The sequence below is a fragment of the Orcinus orca genome, chromosome 8 (genome assembly GCF_937001465.1).
Source record: "Orcinus orca chromosome 8, mOrcOrc1.1, whole genome shotgun sequence".
Classification (NCBI taxonomy): Eukaryota; Metazoa; Chordata; class Mammalia; order Artiodactyla; family Delphinidae; genus Orcinus; species Orcinus orca.
This window is the reverse complement of record NC_064566.1, coordinates 48101630-48127892: the sequence shown is the minus strand read 5'-3', so window position 1 is coordinate 48127892 and position 26263 is coordinate 48101630. Positions and strand designations below refer to the sequence as shown.

The 26263-nt window shown below is 40.0% G+C and overlaps 2 protein-coding genes across 9 annotated transcripts in view; both read left to right on the top strand.

Moving 5' to 3' along the window:
- Positions 1-26263, top strand: part of ZNF215 (zinc finger protein 215) — a 169974-nt gene that overhangs the window by 114299 nt on the left and 29412 nt on the right. For 3 of the 8 annotated variants that reach the window (XM_049713975.1, XM_033404621.2, XM_033404615.2), the window contains exons 3-5: positions 17237-17798; positions 24357-24445; positions 25829-25961. In XM_049713975.1, the coding sequence (XP_049569932.1) occupies positions 17399-17798; positions 24357-24445; positions 25829-25961 (622 nt within the window). In that variant the 5' untranslated portion in view covers positions 17237-17398. Of the gene's footprint in view, positions 1-13416; positions 13674-17236; positions 17799-24356; positions 24446-25828; positions 25962-26263 lie in introns of those variants that run through there. The other 5 variants (XM_033404617.2, XM_004279228.3, XM_033404619.2 and 2 more) reach the window with 5 other exon arrangements.
- LOC101288002 (olfactory receptor 10A2) lies at positions 2205-3886 on the top strand. The gene has a single exon (XM_004279229.4). It carries the CDS (start codon positions 2267-2269, stop codon positions 3215-3217), a length of 951 nt encoding a protein of 316 aa, XP_004279277.1. The 5' UTR covers positions 2205-2266; the 3' UTR covers positions 3218-3886.

Here is a 26263-nt window from a genome sequence, read left to right as displayed (position 1 = left end):
GCCCTGTTCCATTCCCTCCTGTCTCACAGCTGTTAATTGTTCATCCAGGACAGGAAGTAAGACCTCCCTGGTTCCTCTTCTGGTCCTTCTGACAGCCGAACCAGAGTTCCTCAAACACTCAGGGGAGTTCATGAAGCATAGGTGTTAGGCAGAGCTGAACAAGGCAGATCTCCCTATTGGGCACAGGTAAGGCTCTTACCAAGGGATGAATCAACCAGGGGCCCCTCTCCAGGTTCGGTTGCTCAACTAGACAAGGTTTGGCAGGGTTTGTCATGACACCTAATTCTATTCCTATGTCCACACTGGAAAGATCTTATCATTTTTCACCTTCCTGTGCCTCAGTTTCTACTTTCTGTGTCATAAGATAAGTGAGATCTGAGACCACAAGAAGATTGAGATTACCCAGGTTATTTTCCAGTTCTGACTCTAAAGCATTCTGGCTCAGAAAAATTCCAGTCTCTGCAGCTTTGACAGAACATATACCTCCTGAAGTCTTGACTATCCTCTAATTAACTCAGAGAAGACTTGCCTCACTGGAACATGCACAAGGTAGATCGCATCAAGTACGCTATTTCTTTAGGACAATTCTATGGGTGCAGAAAGCCTAGAAGAGAGGGTTCCTCCTCCTGGGACAGCTAATGATTAGCAGAAGAATGTTCTTCTGGAAGTTCTGGAGGGACTAGCAGGGAGCCTGAAATGTCTTTTGATTGTGTTATGTGGTTTTGCTTTTTTGTTTTTATTTGTTTCCTGCCTGAATGCTTAAAGGAAATTTTCCCTATCCTAAACTTTTTTTTAAATAAATAGTACAAAGATCAAGACATATTGGTATATTTCCATTATTTTCAGTGTGTGTGTGTATTAAGGAATGCTTTCAGTTAAAAAAAAAAGTTAGTGATTTTTATTTTTTATAATATTTTCACAATTTCAATTTTATATTTTCATAATAATGTACACCCTAGATGTTCTGCACATCTTTAGCCAACTCCGTTTTCATCCCTGTTGCTTAGAAAGCCATCAGAGAATTTATTAGGTGTCCCTACTCCTTATACATTCCCCCCAACAAGGTACTGTATACTTACTGTATCAAGACCTTCATTGTGATTTAATATAATTGATTATTTAAATATCTCCTCCATTAGATTCTAAGCTTCAGGGAGAAATCAATCATCACATTGCCAGTACCTCAACAGAAGTGGAATAAATATTGAATTTTTTCATAACGTTTAAGATTCCAGCTCTTATTTAATATAGTCCAGGTTAATTGTTTATTCATGAGTATTATCTTTCAAATATTCACTCTAATGTTCTTCTTATTTTTCACGGAATTTTTGTGGGAATATGTTTCTTTTTTCCAATTTGTCTACTTTAGAAAGAGAAGTAGTTGGAATCTCCTGGGACACACTCACTATCTGCTTAGTTGTGCTACAGTACTCCTCTCAGATCTTAATTTTGAAAGCCAGTGGATATTCTGGGTCCTGACAATGAAATGTCAATTACAGCTTTGCTGGACTGAGGAGAAAGATCCTAAGGTTGTTACTTCATAATCTGATTAGGAAGAAGGAATAGGCATTATATGATATAAAATACTATACAGCTCTTACATTGAAAGGAGGGGAAAAAGTGCATTAAAACTACTACATTCTATAGACGTTCTTCCTATGCACCCCCTTGCCACTTTTTCTCCTATTTGAGTCACCTCAAAACAAAACATGAAAAAACACGACTTTTTCTACTAATATACACTCTCAAGTTATCTTAGGATTGAAGTCTTTAAATGTATACCAAAAAGGTAAGTACAGCTTTGGGCAGTAGATGGAGAAGATAAACACCATGAATCTTTGAAGAAGGGGGATATATAATAGGTATACATGGAAAATTTATACTGTTTCCCATCTAACCCCACTCCATCTCCGCAGGACACCTTTCATTTAACCCTGCTAAAAAGGTATTAAGTGTGCAGCAGAAAATGGGTGTGTGTAAATGATCCGAGTTGTTTTAGCAAATATGGTAACAAAGTGGAAAATGGATCACAAAGAGTAAGAGTGGGGAACAATAAGCCATTTCCCATTTCAGAGCTCAGGCTCTGGCCTTTCTTCCTTGTGTCTTTATTCTTAGACAACACAAGGCCCTTTCTCTTGCAACTGAAATCCTGATCTTGCCTCTTTCCCTGACACTAAGAAGGAGTCTGAAACACAAATCCAGAATCTGACTCTTCCAATCGAGAATCTCTCTCTATGACCACAGCTCGGAATTCATTCCTATATCAATGGCTGAAGGAAACTGGACAAGAGTTAGTGAGTTTATCCTCATGAGTTTCTCTTCCCTACCTAGTGAAATACAGTCATTACTCTTCCTGATATTTTTAATCATCTACCTGGTCACCCTGCTGGGAAACAGCCTCATCATTCTGGTTGCCTTGGCTGACCCCATGCTGCACAGCCCTACGTACTTCTTCCTCAGGAACTTGTCTTTCATAGAGATTGGCTTCAACCTAGTCATTGTGCCCAAGATGCTGGGGACCCTGATTGCCCAGGACACAACCATCTCCTTTCTTGGCTGTGCCACTCAGATGTATTTCTTCTTCTTCTTTGGGGTTTTTGAATGTTTCCTCCTGGCCACAATGGCATATGACCGCTATGTAGCCATCTGCAATCCCTTGCACTACCCAGTCATCATGAACCCTAAGACATGGGCAAAACTGGCTGTTGCCTCCTGGTTTCCAGGCATTCCCATGGCTACTGTGCAGACCACATGGCTCTTCAGCTTTCCATTCTGTGGCACCAAGGTGAATCACTTCTTCTGTGACAGCCCACCTGTGCTGAGGCTGGTCTGTGCAGACACGGCACTGTTTGAGATCTATGCCATTGTTGGAACCATTCTGGTCGTCATGATACCCTGCTTGCTGATCCTATGTTCCTACACTTGCATCATTGCTGCCATCCTCAAGATTCCATCAGCTAAAGGGAAGCACAAAGCCTTCTCTACCTGCTCCTCCCACCTCCTTGTTGTCTCCCTTTTCTATGTATCTTTAAGCCTCATCTATTTCCACCCTAAGTCCAATAATTCTCCTGAGAGCAAGAAGGTGCTATCACTGTCCTATACTGTTATGACTCCCATTTTGAACCCCATAATTTACAGCCTGAGAAATAATGAGGTGAAGAATGCCCTTGTCCAGACCTTCTACAAGGCCCAAGGCCTTAGAGACTGCATCCCATAGACATTAAGAAAAAGACTAAAGTCTTTCGAATAGGGAACAATCAGTTTGATATTTAGAATTCCTCTGCCTCTGCCTATCTCCATTGTGATGAAACCCAGCTGCTGAAATGACTATTGGAAAGCTCAGTGAAAACAGCACAGAGGTAGTTTAGACCTGTCACCACCACCTGGAAACCTCCTCTGCCTGCCCATTATGGACTTACATTCTTTTTCTTATCATCATTTTAACTTCTGTGGCCAAGTAATTCCAGATATTCACATTCCTGTGTGCACACTGTGAACAGTATGAAACTGCTTATAATCCTAACATGGGAGCACACAGAATAAAAGAGGGCACAACCCATCAAAAATCACCTTGTGACTTTGTCTTCCTTTGGGCAAATCTGACTGCATTCATCAGATAGGAAACCCTATGAGTCCTCCCAATGCATAACTCTCCTCACTGCCTTATTTTAGTTCTCATGTCCTTGAGGGAGTGTTAGTTCTTTCAAGCTCACTCATATGTATTGTATGGATATAGGACAGTGGGTCAATAATTCCCATATCTATACCTTTGTAAATCCAACAATGATTTATTCCTCATTCTATTTATCCCAGGAAGAATGACCTGAGCTTCCACAGACTCTCTCTCTAGATTTGGGGTTTCAGTGGTTATTTGTTTAATGATCATTCTTAATCAGTAACTTAGGTTCTTACACCTTGTTGGAGTAATATCATAAATTTCAATCATGATGCTGCTTTCATTAAGGATTAAAATGGATCCAGCTAACTCCAACATAGCTCTTCTTTAACCACAAAAAGATTCCTCATTCTTTTTATAACTTCGTAGTACTCTGCTTTGTAGATACACCATAGTTTATTTAATGAGTCTTTTACAATTAAAAGAAAAGCTTTATGCATGTGCCTTTTTATGCTTTTGCCAGTGTATCTGACATATAGGAATCTAGAAATTGGATTCATTGGGCCAAGTGTAAATACATATATAGTGTTGCTGTATTGGCACATTTCCCTCCAAATTGATTGTACCATTTTATACTCTCAACAGCAATTTATGAGAGTTATTGTTTCCTCACAGCCACATCAATAATATTTGTCATCAGTCATTTGCAATTTTGCTTATATGATAGGTAAGGAAACATAATTAAATTTTAATTTGAATGAATAAATTTTGAAGAATACAGAGGGAATATGTGAGTAAATCAGAGAAAAGTCATGCATTTCATTTAGACTTCTGAGTTCATAGGTTAGATGATTAGCAGTTGGTGATGTCTTGGTACTCTATTTTCTCTACTCAAAATGTTCTTTTGACCTTAATTTTAGCCAAATCCATCTCATCTTTCATGGTCTACTGCAATTCCTCAGGCAGCATAAATTGCTCATCCTACATGCATCTATTCTAAGTTTGTCAATACCCAAGTTAAATTCTGTGTCTACTATCCTGTACTTATTTTTACATGTTTGTCTTCCCCCAATGTACCTGTAACTCTTAGAAAATGAATACTGCACAAATGTTTCTCTTTTACTACAGCATAGGCATTCCTGGAAACCTTATGTTCTGCAAAACTCACACTGAAATACTATGGAGAAATAAGGTTAAGGCAGATCACTGAAAATGTATGCAAATTTGAAGCCAGAGCATTAACAGAAAGAATAACTGGTACATGGAGAGACAACATAGACTGTCCAGGCATGCAGCTTAGAGAGGCTGGAGATTGCCACAGTAGACAGTCAACATGCACAAACAGTAGAATAAAATTGCCAACGATGGTTTATTGAGAAAAAGAGTATTTGGTGCTGAGACAATGCAGATGGATGTGATGCTGTAAACCAGTGGGGCAGCCCTTATATGGCCACAGGAGTCAGTACCACTTTCCAGGAGCCGCAAGCTACACAGAGCAAGGGGTGCCCCTTTCTGTGGATGAAGCCTAAGGTACAGGCATACTTTAAAAAGTCTCTTAAAAACAACTAAGAGAGTTCCTGATGCCAAGGTCTCAGGACATTTACTTAGATATTGAAGGCTATCACTTTACTCAATCTATTCTGATTTGCTTTGCCCAATTAAAAGTTACATACAATGAAATTATTTTCCTTTTTTTCAATAGTATATGCAAGATAAATAAATGAATGGATAGTCTAGCTGAGAAACGATGATGACTTGGAATAGAGTGGTATTAGTAGAAATTAATTCAAAATATCTTTTACAGGAAGAATTGATAGGACTTGATGGTGGATTGCATGTGGAGAAATATACCACTCAAGAGAGGGGGGTTGATTCTAGAGCTAGACCAATTCCTGTGGTAGAGCACAGGTGTTCTGAAAGTCTAGGGGAGATCCATAAAAGAGGTACAAGAGAGATTTTTTTTTCCAGAAAAGTCAAGCCTAAAGCTTTTTCCTTCATATGCCTGTTATGAATCCCCTTTCACTTTTTAGGAACATCCACCCAAACATGCAGTAACTGATCTTTCCTTGTGACCAGATACTTTCATCATAGGCCAGGTTACCCCAGAATCGGATATGGAGCCAAGGATTCAAGTACAAGTTATATATTAAGGAGAAACCATTAAGCGAGTGGGGAAAGTGAAAGGGGAATGGAGAACAAGATAAGCAAAATCATTTCAGGGGAAATCCCAGTTCCCTTATGGATCTCCAGAGCATAAATAAATCAGAGTTTGTTCTGCTTCAGGTCATAGGAAGGAGGCCTTTTCATACTCCCAGTTGTAGGGAAGAGGGAGAACTAAAGCCAGGTCGCCAGTGCCCGGGGGCATTCTTCTGAAGGTCTCATTTACAAGCTATTAGAAGTTAGCTTGCAGAAGCTGACACAGAAGGTTGCACAGAGCTGGGCAAAATGACCCAAGGACAGCATCCATTACAATCTGCCCTTCAGACACGCTTTCCGTCATCTGAGTGTTTTGAGTCAACCAAAAACTCCAAGCTTTTAACCAGAACATTAAAAAATGACCACTAAAGAAATGGCCACTGAAACCCCAAATCTTTTTTTTTTAAACATCTTTATTGGAGTATAATTGCTTTACAATGGTGTGTTAGTTTCTGCTTTATAACAACCTGAATCAGTTATACATATACATATGTCCCCAGATCTCTTCCCTCTTGCATCTCTCTCTCTCCCACCCTCCCTATCCCACCCCTGTAGGTGGTCACAAAGCACTGAGCTGATCTCCCTGTGCTATGCGGCTGCTTCCCACTAGCTATCTATTTTACGTTTGGTAGTGTATATATGTCCATGCCACTCTCTCACTTTGTCCCAGCTTACCCTTCCCCCTCCCCATATCCTCAAGTCCATTCTCTAGTAGGTCTGCATCTTTATTCCCGTCTACTAGGTCCATCCACCTCACTACAAATAACTCAGTTTCGTTCCTTTTTATGACTGAGTAATATTCCATTGTATATATGTGCCACATCTTCTGTATCCATTCATCTGTTGATGGACACTTAGGTTGCTTCCATGTCCTGGCTATTGTAAATAGAGCTGCAATGAATATTTTGGTATATGACTCTTTTTGAATTATGATTTTCTTAGGGTATATGCCCAGTAGTGGGATTGCTGGGTCATATGGTAGTTCTATTTTTAGTTTTTTAAGGAACCTCCATCCTGTTCTCCATAGTGGCTGTATCAATTTACATTCCCAACAACAGTGCAAGAGGGTTCCCTTTTCTCCACACTCCCTCCAGCATTTATTGTTTGTAGATTTTTTGCTGATGGCCGTTCTGACCAGTGTGAGATGATATCTCATTGTAGTTTTGATTTGCATTTCTCTAATGATGAATGATGTTGAGCATTCTTTCATGTGTCTGTTGGCAATCTGTGTATCTTCTTTGGAGAAATGTCTAGGTCTTCTGCCCATTTTTGGATTGGGTTGTTTGTTTTTTTGATATTGAGCTGCATGAGCTGCTTGTATATTTTGGAGATTAATCCTTTGTCAGTTGCTTCGTTTGCAAATATTATCTCACATTCTGAGGGTTGTCTTTTCATCTTGTTTATGGTTTCCTTTGCTGTGCAAAAGCTTTGAAGTTTCATTAGGTGCCATTTGTTTATTTTTGTTTTTATTTCCATTTCTCTAGGAGGTGGGTCAAAAAGGATCTTGCTGTGATTTACATCATAGTGTGTTCTGCCTGTATTTTCCTCTAAGAGTTCTATAGTGATTGGCCTTACATTTAGGTCTTTAATCCATTTTGAGTTTATTTTTGTGTATGGTATTAGGAAGTTTTCTAATTTCATTCTTATGAAATTAGAACACTCCCTAACCACTTATTGAAGAGGCTGTATGTACTCCATTGTATATTCTTGCCTCCTTTGTCAAAGATAAGGTGACCATATGTGCGTGGGTTTATCTCTGGGCTTTCTATCCTGTTCCATTGATCTGTATTGCTGTTTTCGTGCCAGTACCATACTGTCTTGATTACTGTAGCTTTGTAGTATAGTCTGAAGTCCGGGAGCCTGATTCCTCCGGCTCCGTTTTTCTTTCTCAAGATTGCTTTGGCTATTCGGGGTCTTTTGTGTTTCCATACAAACTGAAGTTTTTTGCTCTAGTTCTGTGAAAAATGCCAGTGGTAGTTTGATAGGGATTGCATTGAATCTGTAGATTGCTTTGGGTAGTAGAGTCATTTTCACAATGTTGATTCTTCCAGTCCAAGAACATGGTATATCTCTCCATCTGTTTATATCATCTTTAATTTCTTTCATCAGTGTCTTATAGTTTTCTGCATACAGGTCTTTTATCTCCTTAGGTAGGTTTATTCCTAGATATTTTATTCTTTTTGTTGCAATGGTAAATGGGAGTGTTTTCTTAATTTCACTTACAGATTTTTCATCATTATTGTATAGGAATGCAAAAGATTTCTGTGCATTAATTTTGTATCCTGCTACTTTACCAAATTCATTGATTAGCTCTAGTAGTTTTCTGGTAGCATCTTTAGGATTCTCTATCTATAGTATCATGCCATCTGCAAACAGTGACAATTTTAATTCTTTTTTATGATTTGGATTCCTTTTGTTTCTTTTTATTCTCTGATTGCTGTGGCTAAAACTTCCAAAACTATATTGAATAATAGTGGTGAGAGTGGACAACCTTGTCTTGTTCCTGATCTTAGAGGAAATGGTTTCATTTTTCACCACGGAGAACAATGTTGGCTGTGGGTTTGTCATATATGGCCTTTATTATGTTGAGGTAGGTTACCTCTATGTCTACTTTCTAGAGAGTTTTTATCATAAATGGTGTTGAATTTGTCAAAAGCTTTTTCTGCATCTATTGAGATGATCATATGGTTTTTATTCTTCAATTTGTTAGTATGGTGTATCACACTGATTAGCGTATATTGAAGAATCCTTGTATTCCTGGGATAAACCCCACTTGATCTTGATGTATGATCCTTTCAGTGTGCTGTTGGATTCTGTTTGCTAGTATTTTGTTGAGGATTTTCTCATCTATGATTATCAGTGATAATGATTATCAGGCCAGTGTGACTTTGCAACAGACAGGCGCGCCGTGCGTTCTCCCCGGGAAGTTGTCCCTGGATCCCGGGACCCTGGCAGTGGCGGGCTGCACAGGCTCCCGGGAGCGGAGGTGTGGAGAGTGACCTGTGCTCGCACACAGGCTTCTTGGTGGCTGCAACAGTAGCCTTAGCGTTTCATGCCAGTCTCTGGGGTCCGCGCTAATAGCCACTGCTCGCGCCTGTCTTTGGAGCTCGTTTAAGCGGCGCTCTTAATCCCCTCTCCTCGCGTACCACGAAACCAAGAGGCAAGAAAAAGCCTCTTGCCTCTTCGGCAGGTCTAGACCTTTTCCCGGACTCCCTCTCGGCTAGCCGTGGTGCACTAGCCCCCTTCAGGCTGTGTTCACGCCGCCAATCCCAGTCCTCTCCCTGCACTCCGACCTCCGAAGCCCGAGCCTCAGCTCCCAGACCCCGCCCGTCCCGGCGGGTGAGCAGACAAGCCTTTCGGGCTGGTGAGTGCTGGTTGGCACCGATCCTCTGTGCGGGAATCTCTCCGCTTTGCCCTCCACACCCCTGTTGCTGCGCTCTCCCCCGTGGCTCTGAAGCTTCCTCCCTATGCCTCCCACAGTCTCCGCCCGCGAAGGGGCTTCCTAGTGTGTGGAGACCTTTCCTCCTTCACAGCTCCCTCCCAGAGGTGCAGGTCCCGTCCCTATTCTTTTGTCTCTGTTTTTTCTTTTTTCTTTTGCCCTACCCAGGTACGTGGGGAGTTTCCTGCCTTTTGGGAGGTCTGAGGTCTTCTGCCAGCGTTCAGTAGGTGTTCTGTAGGAGTTGTGCCACATGTAGATGTATTTCTGGTGTATCTGTGGGGAGGAAGGTGATCTCCACCTTCTACTTCTCTGCCATCTTGAAGGTCCCTCTGCTTGGCTCTTTTACCCAGACGTTAATCAATCACACATTTAGAGGGGATTCCATGGTAACCATTCTACAGTTACCATGAACATAGGTCCAGGAACAACACACCTCAGATTGACTTTGCAGGGGAAGACCTCCCCAGTGAAGAGATATCTAGTAACCAAAGTTCTTATTTCTTTCATTCATGCATTCATGCATCCATGGAATCATTTTAAAAGTATTTATTGAACTCTTATTTCATTTTATCTTACCATTTTATCAGAGCAATGACTGACACATAATGTGTTTTAATACACACTTTTGCATTTGTTACTATCCTTTTAAAATTACTGGAACTGCACTACAATAGACAAACTCTAATCTGGGGTAGGAGGATCAGAGAAAACCCTCATTCAAACAACATGTGCTAGATGAGGTGATGTAGACAAGGACAAAAAATTAGTAGTTGAAATTGGTGACTTGGCTGTCATTGATGATCTAGATGAGAGCTACTTCAGTAACAGCAGAAAAAATAAGAAAATGTAAGAAGAAAGCACAAACACTACCTTAAATATTGCCATTACCGATAGTTGCCATCTCCACCTTCCAAATTCTGGAATCCTAAGCAAATAAAGTGATGGCTGTTTTAAGGCACAGAGTTTTGAGATGGTTTGTTATGCAGCAATGGATAACTGAAACTCTTGAGAGAATTGTGCTCCATCACATTCAAATAGATTCCTGTGCGGCTTATTCACATTACCAATAAAAACTACTACCCACCCTGGTGGCGCAGTGGTTGAGAGTCCGCCTGCCGATGCAGGGGACACGGGTTCGTGCCCGGTCGGGGAAGATCCCACATGCCGCGGAGCGGCTGGGCCCGTGAGCCATGGCCGCTGAGCCTGCGCGTCCGGAGCCTGTGCTCCGCAACGGGAGAGGCCACAGCAGTGAGAGGCCCGCGTACCGCAAAAAACAAACAAACAAACAAAAACAAAAACAAAACCTACTACCTCTCCTGCTATGGAGGGAGAGGGGGAATAAAGGACCAAGAAGCTTCTAAAGAATCATAATAAAGATGATGTATCAGTCAGGGTTTGTAGTTGCAAGTAACAGAAACTGATTATGCATGATTTAAGCTAAAAGGAAAAATACTGAATAATAGTAATTCCGATTCTGCAGCCAGAACCACGGGCCAAATTCATTAACACAAATTCATTAACACGATGTCAGCTAAGGACATCACTGCCATTTAGCACTAGGTGGCGCAGTTTACACTGCCAACACCCTCAGCACAGGCCCTGCTGCTGGAGCTGCTAATTCCCTGAAACTGGAAATTGGAATGTTGCTGCTCTCTCTACCGCTGACAAAAAAAGAGAAGAAATTGCTGACATTACCTCAGCCAGGTGACCAAGGTTAACATAAATAGTGTTAAGTCCTGTTGTTAGTACGTTCCCTTGAGATGATATGATGGAAATAGCACTTTATGATCGGAAGATCCCTCAAACCCATAACCTCAGTCTAATCATGAGAAAAACAGACAAATTCTCATACATGGGCTACCTATAAAATATACAACCTGTACTCCTCAAAACTGTAAAGGTCATCAAAAACAAGTCTCAAAAACTGTCACAGCCAGGAGGAGCCTAAGGAGACAAAACCTAAGCAAATTCAAACAAAGTATAAAGTTTAGTTAATAATAAGGTATTAATCTTATTTTCTTAATTGTAGCAGATGTGCCATAATAATGTAAATAATAATAATAACAATGTAAGTCGATAGTGGGAAAAGGGGGGTACTATCAGAACTCAATGTACTATATCTTCTTAATTTTTCTGTACATCTAAACCTGACCTAAAAAATAAAGTCTGTTTTTTTAAAAAGAAACTTTTTGGTGTCCTTGCTTTTTCACGTCACTAGCTCTTAATTCAAAGTCTAGACTGGGTATATCTAATTGATCGAGTCCTAGCTGCAGTGCAGACAAAGGAAGTTAATATTAGATATATTCAGTTTCCATGGATGGAGACAGGCTCCAACTCCCTCACAAGACTCAACAGAAGATTATAATTTTAGACAGTGTATTCAAAGGATCAGAAGCCAAAAACTGACAAATGTCCATAACACATGGCCCATGAAACCAAATCACCCCTATTCATATCTTGACTATCTACAAATTCCAGACTGACCAATGCAACTCACAATCTACACAACACAATATTCTGAGGATGTGCAGAACACAGAACATTGGGTGAAGAAATACAATAGCTTAGCATATGGAATGCTTCCACTGGTCGTTAAGACAGTCTTCATTTGATTGCGTTTACTAATATATTTTCAATTGCTAGTACAGTATTTGCCACATATTAAATTCTCAATAAAAATTGGCTGAATGAATATATAAGTGGTCTAGGAAAAGTGTTGGCTTAACTCAGGTCAAGTTTTCTCTATATTTTTTTCTTAAATACAGAGAAGATCTGGATTTCACAATGATAGAAGAGAATGGAGTTTGTAGCAAACAAGTCTATGCATCTTAAGGATCTAATCCCAGATGGCTTTACAATGAAAGTCATATATTGAGAGAAACCTTTAAAATTGTGCCATGAAAAAATAGCTGGACTTTAGTGAGGTGACTGCAAAATGAAAAGGGCCCTTCTTCAATTAGAAAGCAGTGTCTAGGCCTCTGTGGACCTTTGAAGACACATGGTCAGAAACCTCATATCTATAAGGTATGAGAGGAAGGCTGGTCATTCCGCTTCATACTTGGCACCCTTTCCATTTCCCTGAAATCTTAATTAGCTAAAGACTGTGTTTGAGCCTGTTTACTGGCAATACTCACAAGTTAAAATTTTTATTTTGCCTAGCTATTAACTGACTTTTATAAAGGTCAACCCCATCACAAACAATTCATGGCACACACCATACTCCCAATCTTGGAAAATATCATTCCACAATTCTGGCACATCTTACTAATGACCCTCTAAATCTTGAAGCGTTGAGTGAGTAGCAGTGGGACAAGTATGAAGTGATCTGAGCTTGAAGCTCAGCTTTGCTATCTTTTAGTTTCCATAAAGTTGGGGATGATAATCTCTTCCTTATAGTGTTGTGGTGATGAGTGAGATGACATTTATAATTTGCTTATGATAGTCATGAGTACAGAAGAGGTTGGTTAAAACAAACAAAAATCTGGTTCCTATCTTGTTTGATCTAGATTTAAAGCTCCCTTCCTGGTTGACAGTCCCTGGTTTACTAGTTTGAGTTCTTCCTCTGGGGCTCAGTCCTAGACTCCTCCTCCTTCTACTGTTTTCTCTCCTTCTCCCTGCAGTCTCATTCTCCCCCTGCCCCCCCCCCCATAGTATCGAGTACCATCTACCCGTTACTGACACAAATTTTACAAATCTGGCCCCATACACCTCTAAGCTCTCACTTACGTCCAATTTGACAATGCTTCTTAGATGTCACAAAGTATCTCATATGTAACAAGCCAAAACTGGACTCATGATCTTTTGCAAGATTTTCTACCGCGATGCAAAATTGAATAAATGAGTGAATGAGTGAATCAGCAAGTCAGTAAAAAACATGTTAAACCATGTTATATACAAGACCATGTCTTTTCAAAATTACTTCACTGTTTTTTGATTCCAAGAAAATGGAGGAGGAGGGTGGGTGGAGTGAGAAGGTAAAAAAATTTTGGCCAGTTCTCCTAGATGGGGATGGAGGAGGCCACAGAAGTTTGACAAGGCCTTTTCCCACCTACCCTAAGCATGGCCCTTGGTTGCTGGCCCTAGGGTTGGACTCACGTCTATGAAGCGGGCGGGGCCTGGGAAAGGGGCGGGATGGGCAGAAGCCCCACCCCGTCTACTTTACAAACTTGGGCCGCGGGGGCTTCTGGGGGCTTCCACGGATGGTGCGCGTGCGCGGGAGTGCGCTGGCCTGCGTCTTGGTATTTAGTAGATACTGAGCTGGCGCTGGCGTGTAAGGGACAGGTATGGCCCGCGCTGCTTAGTTGTGGCGTGATTACTAACGCAAGCTCCCTCCCCGGGCTGGGAGGGCGACTTCTGCGGCTCCTCTGAACTAGCTCCTGGGTGTGACTGAACCCATCCCTGGCTAGGAGCGGTTGTTTGCAGGTATCACGCGGGTCAGCGGGCGGTGAGGACGCGGGTGCGTGGAATTGGGAATCCTGCTTGAGGGCGTCCACGCGGTCTCCTCGGCTTGTTCGCTGTTACCTGGATTCCAACTCTGTGCTCTGCAGTCTCTGCGGGAGAAGCTGGAGGAGGGCGCGAGCTGACAGAGGTGGAGGCGTGGGCTGTGGTGGGAAGTTAGTGCGTGAGAGAGGAGAGGTAAAGAGGGCTGGGGTGGGAAACAGGACGGTTAGGTTCCAGATCCAGGTCTGCCGTCTCCTTTTCCATTCTGGGATGGGGGCAGTCTCCAGGCGTTTAATCTGGTAAATACATCTTGCTCAGCTGGTTTTGGAATGACTGATATGGATTCCCGATCCAGTGTGACTGGGTCAATCGACTGGAAAAGAAAATGGAGAAAAGTTCATTCCAACTTGCCGTGCTGTCCCACTCATTCCTGGCCACTCCCTAAAACCTCTTTATTTCAGATGCTCATTTGCACACTGCTCTATGCTACTTTTTAGAAGCTAATCTCGGAAGGCGAAAGATTCTCCTTACCTCAGGCTACTGCTCTGCCTATGACCTATTTGATTAAAACAACCCTTTTTCACAGATACTACCTTTTCCCCATAATTAGTGCCTGTTCAAGTTCCTTGACGCTGTAAAATCCTATGAACTTGTGTCAGCTGGTTATTTGATCTAACTCTCCAGATTCCTGCCACCTGCGCCTTACTGAGCCCTTCCTTCCATTGGTATTGGCTCAGCGTCTTAAATCTTCATTCTGAGTCCTACCATCATCCTTAAAGGTGTCTGTTTAGTACTTTAGAAGTACTTTAGAGTTTAAACTTTAACAGTTCTTGACTTTGTTTATTCCATTGGTGGTCACTTACAGACCACTTAAGCTATTCTCAGTCACAGTCATACCTTGGACCATTTATCATCCAGACTGTTCCTCCTTCGAAATCTTAAGTGCTAGCATATCATCCTGAACATCTCTAACCTGTCCTCCTAGCTCTATAATTATTTATACTGGGTAATTTATTAATTTTTAACCTATAAACTCCTAGTATATTTTGTTGCTTTTTCTCACTTTGAGTTGAACGTTTAATTCATCTCATTCTTGTTTAATTATATATATAAGGCTTTGCTATTGCCTAACAGTAGAACTTGAGCTGTTAGATTTTGAAGTGCAGTGTTTTTAGTGTTTTTAATTTGAGTTGTTTTCCAGAAGCAAAAGTTAAATTTCAAAGTAGTTGAGATTTTTTTCTATTTCTACTTGATGTTAAGATCTAGTTTTCATTCTGGTAATAAATGTGGTTTGTACCGCTTTTATTTACTTTTTATTTATTGAGTTTTTTGGTAGCTTAGTAAATAGCTTAGTGCTTGCATAGAAACTACATTCTATATGGTTTTATATATCAGGCTAAGCATGTTATTCATGTCCTCTATACTATCAATTTTAGCTTACTTGTTAAGGACTGAGAAAGTTGCCTTAGTCTCCCATTTCTGTGGTGGTATTGTTGCTTGCATCTCTTGTTTTCTGAGAGTTTTGCTATAAATATATTTCATTGTGTTATTTGATACACTTAGTAGCAGTCATATTTCATTATGAGTTGTACCTTCAATCATTTAAAGTTTCCTCTTTGTCTCATTTTATTCATTTGTGCTTTTAATTCAATATACATCTTAATTCAGTATATCCCTGCATATTATTGTTGTTTACATTTGTTTGTTATTTTTTCTATCATCCCTTTAAGCTTTCAGTTCTTTTGTTTTGGACGTCTCTTAATTTTTTACATAGTTGAGTTTAAATTGTTAATTTAACAAATTTATTGTCACAATGCTCTATGCTACTTTTTAGAAGCTAATCTCGGAAGGCGAAAGATTCTCCTCACCTCAGGCATTTATTGTTACAATGGATATTCTTGTTGTTAAATCTGCTTTTTTTTTTTTTTAATGCTTACTTGGTTTTTTGTTTTGTTTTTAATATGTGATCTGTGAACGTGTTTTTCTTCTTTCTCCCTGTATGTTAATTCTGAAAGTATCTGGGCCCATAGTTCATTGTTCTGCTGGAACTCAGTGAGTGATACCTCTTAAGCACTTCGGAACTTTCTTTTTTCTTTTTCTTTTTTTTTTTTTTTTGGTAATGAACGTGTACTTTCCTCAAGCTTTGGAGAAGGTTTGTGTTGGATCTCAGAATGTTCCTTCAGTTGTTCCACTTTGCCCTGTGTCCCCATGTAATGGGGATACTAATGAGTATATAGATGGCATCAATACATTTCTACAAGACAGAAAGTGAAAATATAGTTTACAGAAGCAGTGTAGAAAAGGTCACAACTTAGAATATGCTAGGAGGTGACCACAGTGGAGGTGGAAACCCATCTGCCTATGAGAATCTTAAGCTGTTTCAACAGAGTATGGCAGTGAGAGTTAAATAGAACATAGGAATTGAGTGAAGGGTTACATGTGAAACATCTATTCCAGTCATCTCCCCAACCTCCCAGCCCTCTTCCCACCTACACAGAGAAGCAGTTTAGCTCCAGTGCCTTCCTCCCACAAAAAGTTCTTCCCTAAATAAACTATCTGAGGAGAAGGAAGGCTTTTAGGTTAGGTGTTGACATTTCATAGTAAAACCTTTTCACTCTGTTGTGTGGGGAGCCCACAACTTGACAGCCTGCTCCTCCACTCACCCTAAATCAAAGTCTGCCAATGTGTGTGTCTCACTGATATTCACATGGCTCTTGGTAAGTCTCCCATTCAGGGTAGACACCCATTAGGAAACCAATCTACCAATACAGAAGAAGTAGAAATTCATATGATGATCTGGAATAATCAACCTAACACTTGATTCTTAAATATGAGCAGAAAACTAGGGAATACCAGATGTCTAAAAACCAAGATAAATAGAAACCCTGACCACAGAATCAAAGAGAATTTAGGAAACAGAAAACTCAAATTAGAATCTTCAGAGAAATTTGAAACGATATTGTAACTGTACAAGCACAATGCTATGGAAAAAGAACCACTGGCCTAAAGGCTTATAATAAAAATGACTCCTGAATGGTAAATTGCACCTGGACTGAGAGAACTGTAAATCAGATAGAAAGCTGGATCTGAACTTCCCTGAACGTAGTGACTCATAATCTGGCACACTCTTTGGGGAACCCTGAAAGCTGCACTCGTAGAGTTGTTAGATATCAGCTCCTGTAGAAGGCTTTTCAGTCAAGATGCTTTCTGCCCAACCTACATGGTCCACATTTCCTTGCACTTGAGCTATACTCTGTGAGAATTGCCACTGAAGAAAAATTCCCGTTACTCACTCCTCTGTTAGCAACCTTTGTTTTCTGTCCAATAGCCTTCTTAGTAACCTAAGTGCCAAATATGACCTGTGGTAGTCCTGCAACGTTTAAATGTTTTATTGAGCCTAAGACCTCCCTGATTGATGGGCATTGCAGACTGGCTCATAGCAAATCCTAACAAATTAAAACTTTTGATCGTTATAGTCTGGGAATGCACTTTTTGACCTATCCATGTTCATTATCTGTAGGTCATATTTATGTCTTTTTTTTCAGTCTCTTGGGTGCCTGAATATTGGCTCTGCGTCTGAAGCTCCTGAAACTTTTCTCACTGCATATATATGTATATAGTACACAAGTGCTTAGCCCAAGCATGAGAATTATTGGAATCCTCTGATAAGACAAATTGGAACTGCAGTGGGAGCTCTGTGTAGGAAGATGCAGCCTTTGAACAAGTTGACGGCTATCTCAAAACCTCAAAACCTGGCTCCTCACGAACAAAGTGAGGTCCTGAGAGCAGATGTGTCTTGGCAGCCGGAATCCATCCCAGTCGTGGAGACAGATGACTGTGAAGCCTCTCGTCTAAAGTTTAGACATTTCCAGTATTTGGAAGTGTCTGGGCCTCATGAAGCCCTGAGTCAACTCTGGGAGCTCTGTCTTCAGTGGCTGAGACCAGAAATTCATACAAAGAAGCAGATCCTAGAGCTATTGGTACTGGAACAATTCCTGACAATTCTCCCTGAAGAAGTCAGGACTTGGGTGAATTTACAACATCCAAAGAACAGCAAAGAAGTGGTGAGCCTGATAGAGGATGTGATTGATATGCTTAAGGATGAAGGTGAGAATATAGAAAATTGGAGGTAGAATAGTTGACCCTTCCCATATGAAGAAAAATTATCTTTTAGAAAAATTTTTTTACGGATGCATAGTTGATGTACAGTATTTATGTGTTACAGGTATATAACATAGTGATTCATAATTTTTAAAGGTTATTCTCCATTTATAGTCATAAAATATTGGCTATATTCCCTGTGTTGTACCATATATCCTTATAGCTTATTTTATACATAATATTTTATACTTCTTAATCCTCTATCCCTATATTGTCCCTCCCCCCTTCCCTTTTCCCACTGGTAACCACTAGTTTGTTCTCCCATATCTGTGAATGTTTCTTTTTTGTTACATTCACTAGTTCTTTTTTTTTTGATTCCACATGTAAGTGATATCATAGAGTATTTGTCTTCCTCTATCTGACTCATTTCACTTAGCATAAGAACTTTTTCTGAAGCTAGAAGATGTCAAGGGCTAGATCATGAAGAACTTTATTATACTAGGAAGGCTGAACTGAGATCTCACAGATTGAGTAGGGGAGTAAAAGAATTTGATTTACCTTTCAAAAATACTGTGTTGCCTTCAGTGTAGAGCAGGGATCAGCAAACTATGACCATAGGCCAAATATTTTTGGAAATAAAGTTTTATTGGAACACAGCCACACCCCATACATTTACATTTTGTCTACAGCTGCTTTCATACTATGACTAGACTTGATTAGTTATAGCAGAGACTGTATTGCCTGCAAAGCCTAAATAAAATATTTACAATCTGGATCTTTACAGAAAAAGTTTATCAACTTCTGCAGTAAAGGATAGCCCTGAGAGCTCTGAAAATAGGAAAACCAATTAGGAAGTATCATAGTAGATCAGGTGTTAGAGAATGAGGAAGCATTTGGGAAAACAGAGGAGTTTGAACCTAAAGGGTTTACATATTAGGTGTGAATGGGACAAATGTTCTGGCTTGCATGAATGCAGTGTAAGTAACAGTTTTTGTTGGAGAGGAGATTGATATATTAATTATGTGGCCTGTTGAACTTGAGGTCTTTGTGGGACAACCACAGTGAATAATCTAATATATAGTTAAAAATATGGCTTTAGTGTTCAGAAGTATACAATTTCTGTTGCTGCTGTAACACATTACCATAAACTTTGTTGCTTAAAACAATATGAATGTATAGTCCTACAGGTTTGTAGATCAGTGGGTCTCTCTGGGCTAAAAATCAAGAAAGAAAAATATGGAAACTCATAGGTATGAACGGAAGTAGGAAAAATACAAATCCTTAGGAAGAACCAGTATTTAAGAGCTGGCATAGATCTACCTACCAATTATAGAAAATAGAGAATAGAGGAACATGTTAAGCTACACCATGGCAATGCCATTACTAAAATCCAATCTGTGGGAAACTGCAAGACACTCCAGTTTCTAAAACAAAATAATTGTAAGGGAGTAGGGAGGGGCTATGGAAGAGGGATTTAGAGATTAAAAGAAACATAAAACATGTGTAATTGATCATGTGAATGTGTGGACCTTGTAAGACATGAGGCAACTGACTGGATATTTGACTAGGCATTATTGATTAGAGACAGTGATGATACTGGTATTGGGATTATATTTAGTCCTTAGCCAAAAAGGAACTAAAATGAAGTGCTGAGCAAAATAAGAAAACTCAGGGAAGCAAGCTAGAAAGGAGTAATCTAGAAAGCAAGGAACCAGGAAAGATTGGCATCTTGAGCTAAGAAAAAAGAAATCTTTAAGAAGGGAGTGTTCAACAATGTTGCAACAAAAAGGTCCTGTTAAGATGAGTATTGCAAATAATTTATTGAAATTGTTGATTAGATCACTGGTCCAACATGGGTCTCCCTGGGCTAAAATCAAGACACCAGCAGGAATTCATTTCTTTCTGGGCCTCAGGCTCCCTCTCCCCCAACTTCAAAGCTGGCGATGGTGAGCCAAGTCCTTTTCACACTGCCATCTCTCTGACACTATTGTCATGGTGTGTGCTGGCATACATGCACATGCTCACACTCACTCTTTCACTCTCTCTGTCTCACTGACCACAGCTGGGAAAAGTTCTCCACTTTTCAAGATTAATGTAATTGGATTGAGACCACCCAGATAATCCAGGATGATTTTTTTTTTTTTAATTTTAATTTTTTGGCTGCGTCGGGTCTTTGTTGCTGCACACGGCCTTTCTCTAGCTGCAGCGAGCAGGGGCTACTCTTCGTTGCGGTGCTCGGGCTTCTCATTGCGGTGGCTTCCCCTTGTTGCAGAGCACAGACTCTAGGTGTGTGGGCTGCAGTAGTTGCAGCACGTGGGCTGAGTAGTTGTGGCTTGCGGGCCCCAGAGTGCACGGGCTTCAGTAGTTGTGGCGTGCGGGCTTAGTTGCTCTGCGGCATGTGGGATCTTCCCGGACCAGGGATCAAACCCGTGTCAATGCCATGCATTGGCAGGTGGATTCTTAATCACTGCACCGCCAGGGAAGTCCCCAGGATGATTTATTCATCTGAAGGATCTTTAACTTTAATATTGCTGAGTCCCTTTTTTTTTTGGCTGTGCCATGAGGCTTGCGGGATCTTAGTTGCCCGACCAGAGGTTGAACCCCGGCCCTGGCAGTGAAAGTGCTGAGTCCTAACCACTGGACCTCCCCTTATCCAAGGATTAGGGCATGGACATTTCAGGGGGCTATTCTGCCTATCACATGGGTCAAAAAAATACGAAGTATGAGGTGGGAATGTGATAATCATTATAGACTATTCTTGAGAAGTTTGGGAAGAAAATGAGAGGTTTCAGGGTAATACAGGACCGAGAAAGGCTTTTGTTTTCTTTTAACGTGCCATGGATCCCTGAAGAACCCACTTAAAGGGTTTGCCCATATTTTACCTACCTTAGACCTCTCAGGGCTGAAGTGGCTACCTGGCTAGCACTTGTCAGAAACATTTAATGAAGAATGTATTAGCCACTGCTACCTGGGACAGCAAAGAAACAGTTGGGACAAACATAGACTAAACAAAAAGATGGGAGGAAAGGTGCTTTAGAGAGTAAGGGATTTGAAAGCTCCTACATATTCTTAGAGATCTAGAAGTCTGGGTACATGTTCAGAAAGACCTGAGAATTCCCTGATTCTCACCTCTGGCTGGTCTTCAGGCTCTGCTCGAGCAGGAAATGAAGACTAAGGCAGGGGTGAGAACTATCTGGCTAAGTATTGAAGGCATTTTCTGATGCAGACAGCCCATCTGCAAAGGCTAGGAAATGATTTTTGTTTTTCTGATTTCAAGCATTTAAGGAAATCTCTGGAATTGCTAGCTAACCACTAAGTTAAGGAAACCGACTTAAGTGGGCACACACAACAAAGAATATAGACTTTATAAATTCAAAAAAAGGTTGAAAACATCAACAACATTGATAAAAGTTTAGCTACAATGACCAAGCAAAAAAAGAGACGACCAAAATAAAATCAGGAATAAAGGTAGGGGTATTACTACTGACCTTGCATAAATCAAAAAGATTATCAGAGAATACTGTGAAAACTTAGATGAAATAGAAAAACTCCCAAACTACCAAAAGTGACTCAACTCATCTGTAACAACTAAAGAGACTGAATCAGTAATTTTTAAAATTTCAACAAAGTAAACCCAAGGACAACATGGCTTCACTGGTGAATTCTACCAAACATTAAAACAATAATTAACACCAAACTTTCTCAGACTCTTCTAAAAAACAGAAAAGGCAGGAATACTTCCTAACCTATTCTATGTTGGGAGTTTTAATCTGATGCCAAAGCCAGAGAGAGACATCACAAGAAAAGAAAACTAGTGAACCAAACCCAGCAGCATATTAAGAGGATTATACACCATGACCATGTGGGATTTATCCCAGAAATACAAGGATGGTTCAAATGTGAAAATCAACATTATATACCATACCAGTACAATGAAGGGAAGAATCACATGATCATCTCAATTGATGCAGAAAAAGCATTTGACAAATTTGTATATGAATGTTCATAGCAGCATTATTCATAATAACCAAAAAAATGGAAGCATTCCAAAAGTTCATCAACTGATGAATGGATAAACAAATTGATATTCATACAGTGGAGTATTATTCAGCCATTAAGAGGAACAAAGAACTAACACATGCTACAACATGGATGAACCTTCAAAATATGCTAATTTAAAGAAGTCAGACAAAAAAGGTCACATACCATAGGACTGAATTTACATGGAATGCCCAGAATAGGCAAATCCAAAGAGACAGCATGGAGGGAAGGGGAATGGGAGGTGACTCCTTAACGGGTATGGGGTTACTTTTGGGGGTAATGAATATGTTCTGGAATTAGATAGTGGTGACGGTTGCACAAAACTGTGAATATACTAAAACCCATGAATTGTGTACTTTAGAATGGTTAATATGGTGAATTTTTTGTTATGTGAATTTTACCTCAATTATTTAAAAAGGTGAAGTAAAAGAGATTACTGGATCAAGCTAAGATTGGATGTTAAATATAAAGGATCAGTGTTCAAGGAATTTCAAGTCTGAAGAGAGTAAATCTGCAAGTGATTTACCATAAAATCCAAGCTGCGTAGAAAAGAAAGTAACTTCACAAGAGGGATGATAGACGGGGAGAAAATTAAAGAAGCAATGTACTATGGTGGAACCTTGATGAAAGGATAGGAAAGTTGAAAGGATAGGAAACTATAGTTAGGGATTGATTCATTCGAGTTTGTTCTCAGAGTAGAACAATCTGAAGTATATAAGGGCCCCAGTGTGAAAAAGGAAGTAGCTTGATTGCTGGTGGTTGTTAGAAACAAGGTTGTCAAGGGTCTTCAGGCTGGGTTGTTGAAAAGATTATGATTTGGTGTGGAAAGCAACAATTTTAGCTAAGTAAAGTTTTTACTGACCTAGTGCAATTACTTATTTAATGTCTGTCGTTCACGACAGACTAGAGGCTCCCTGAGGGCAGGCATTTGTGTGCCTCACACATGGGAGGTACTCAGTAAATACGGGCTGAATAAATGAATTTGCAATAGCTTAGTGTATTACAACAGCAAGAAGGCCCTCGCTAAATGGCATGAACCACTATGAAAAATTTTTGTATGAGCGTAGAAAAATTTTTATGAGGAAATGGGAATGGAGAAGTATGAATATATCAAAACAGCTACCAAGACCATAGTATTGGAGGATGAGAAGAGGTGGCTTTGATGGTGGCCAAGATCCATTTTAGATTAGAAGGGAGAAAGAATATTTTATAAAGAGCTAGGGAATATATAGGAATTTTTCTTTGAATGGCATGAGAGTTTCAGAGAACACAACTGTAAAGGTTCAGGAAGGAAGTCAGCAGGAAAGAAGAGTTACGGGAAGGAAACAATGCTCAGAGCAATAAAAAAGGGATGGCTGATTGAAGGCTTTTGCATCTTTTCAAGATATCTCACATATTTCCAAGAATGACAAGAATAAGAAACAATGTGATATTCTACTATGTATAAAATAGATAACTAATGAGAACCTACTGTATAGCACAGGGAACTCTACTCAGTGCTCTGTGGTGACCTAAATGGAAAGGTAATCCAAAAAAGAGGGGATATATGTATATGTGTAGCTGATTCACTTTGCTGTACAGCAGAAACTAACACAACATGGTAAAGTAACTGTACTCCAATAAAAATTAATTTAAAAAATAAATCATATAAAAAAAGAACGTGGTATTGACTGTCCTAGGGGTTATGGGACTGAGTAGACTGAGGTTTCACAGAGTGTTATAGGCCTGAATAAAGTTAACAGACTGTAATCTTGTGGCAGTATTCAAATTGCTGAGAAGTTTGGATTTTTTTTTCAAATCCTGCCTTTATTTATAGAACGTAAATATTTCTTGCATTCTTTCTATTTTTTCTTAATTCACGCTGAATCAATGAAAACTTCTTCACAGACCAGTATTGGCCCATAGTCTGGCATTTGAGGATTAGTGGTGTAATTAATGAATCTTGGAGAAACATTAGGAAGTAGCCCTTGGGTATACGTCTCACCAAAGGGCTGGAGAAGAGAATCGGTTGCTGCTCAGGTTTTTATGTCCTGGAAGAGTCAGTAGTCCAAGGTGACCAGACTGCCTAAGTCTGTGTATAGTATACACAGAGCGACTTAGAGGAAAAGAATCCTTGAGTAGATTAATCCCCAATGTCTTTGAGAAAGTGATTGGTTGGGTAAAATATTCTTAGCTCCCAGTAGAATTACAGCCTGTGGTGGCTAAGCCTTAGTTAGGATTTAGTTTTGACAAGATCAAAGTTTTTTTTTTGGATCTGCTATAACCACAGATGAGGCATCAAAATATTATTTTGGCCTTCTCTCTGATCAAGTAGTTCTTGACCCCTGGTAGAATGTGCAAATCACTTTTAGAGCTTTTTAAAAATATAAGATCTGGGCCCCACTCCTGGAGATTCCGGTTGCTGGTAGAGCCTGACATCATTAAATTTCAAACTTCTGAAGTAGCATGTTAAAAGTACTATAATTATTAAAAGGTTCTCCAAGGAAAAACTTGTCTCCCTATGTTTTCCTTCGTCTTCCTCAGGTATAACCTGCAAGGATTCTGCCCTACTCCAGAAGGGGAGCTTCAAGCAAGAAAAAAGGGAAGCTGACTCACCAACAGGCAAATCCCAGGTAAGTTAGGATTCCACTCTATTGTAATGTTCTGCTTTTTCTTTTTAGGTCTGTGAACTTTTGCCAAACACAGTTCCATCTAAGAACATGACTCTTTTAGTTGATGATATGCTGGACATTGGATCTATTTTACTTGATGATACACTTTTTGGAAAATATTTAATTTTTGTATATTCTCTATGCATCTGTACCCTTGAGATTGTAGATGATAATCGGAGGTATAGACATAGGGCCTACCCAGGGAATGTTTAGAATTAAAAGTGAAGTAAGCCAAGGGCAGAATCCTGAGCAATGTCATTTAATAGGCAGGAGCAGAAGAAACCTCAAAGGATACTGAAGTGAAAGGACCAAAGTGGTAGAGGAAAACCAGGAAAACATGGTGTCACTGTGAAAGCAAGGAATGACCATATTTCAAGGAGAAATCCTTTAAAAGTTCAGAAAAGTGCAGCCTGAGTAGTGTCTATTCTCTTAACATCATGGAGATACAAGCATGCCTGGGAATAGAAGCCAGGTTGCAGAGGGTTGAGGAAAGAGGAAAAGTGAGGAGGTAGGCAAAACACATGTAGACAACTTATTCACAAAGACTGGCTCTGAGGCAGAGGAAGGATTTGTGTGTTTCAGTGTGACTGAAGGTAAACTATAAGGACAAGGTTGAGAATGCTGGATAGAAAAGTGCAACAGCTGATGGGATGAAGGCCCTTATAACCAGTATTTATGCAGTGCCTAACGTTTCTAAGGGCTGGGAATATGATAGTAAATGAAACAAAATGCCTGCCTTTGTGGAGATTACATACTACTAGAAGTAGACAAACACAAGCAAATAAGATAATTGCAGATGGTAATAATTATTAGGGAGAAAATAAAGAAACAGACTGATTAGGAAGATGGCTACTTTATTGGGTATTCAGGAAAGGCCTATCTGACAAAGTGACATTGGGCTCTGAGACCTGAAGGATGAGGCATTAGCCGACAGCGTTTCTCAGTTAGAGATGCTCCCTGTTCTGCTAGGAGAGCCTACATTTTCATTATAAATTTCCCTCAAATCTGCCTTAAACTCTTCCTATTCTGAACTCTTTCTGTGTAAATTATTTGTACTCTATAGTAATTTTTTGTTCCACAATTATTCCAACCGGTTTTTCTCCTCGGTTAAAATGTAAGCTAATCTAGAGTTAGGACAGCCCTTCATTTTCCTTTCGCAGCCCTCAAAGAGTACCAAGTTGACAGGCCCCTAAGGTAACTTGATTTTTATCACTTGGAACTCCAAACGTTGTCCTATCAATTTTTTTTTGTATATTCTTGCCACCTACCCTGTTCTTTCCAAATTCATTTCTCCTCTAGTAATATCTTTGAGACCTTTGATTAAAAAGGAACTTAATGTTTTAGGAGCCAGTGACATTCGAAGATGTGGTTGTGGAATTCAGCGAGGAAGAGTGGGGGCAACTGGACCCTTCTGTAAAGAACCTGTACAGGGATGTGATGCTGGAGAACTATAGGAACCTGAATTCATTGCATAAAGGTGGCGTCTGCGTATTTACCTAATCTGCCCTTTAGTAGTCTCTTCATCTACTGTTAAAAACTACTGTTGAAGTGGTTGAGGGCATTTGGGTTTCAGTTTAGGTTTCCTAATAATTTCTGGGCACAATAGCAGATTTTCTTGCTGTATGTGATTGAAAGTCTTTTCTGATGTAGAGCTAGAAATACACAGGTCCACTGGCCTTATCTTTTAGCAGCTCTTAGACTACTACTTTGGGATGGGATTCTCTTCCCTATAAAAATGTCTGAAATGTGTTTGTTTGTTTTCCTTTTCCCCATGTACAG

Excerpts from the sequence above, each read along its gene's own strand:
- LOC101288002 (XM_004279229.4), top strand. The coding sequence starts at position 2,267 with ATGGCTGAAGGAAACTGGACAAGAGTTAGTGAGTTTATCCTCATGAGT.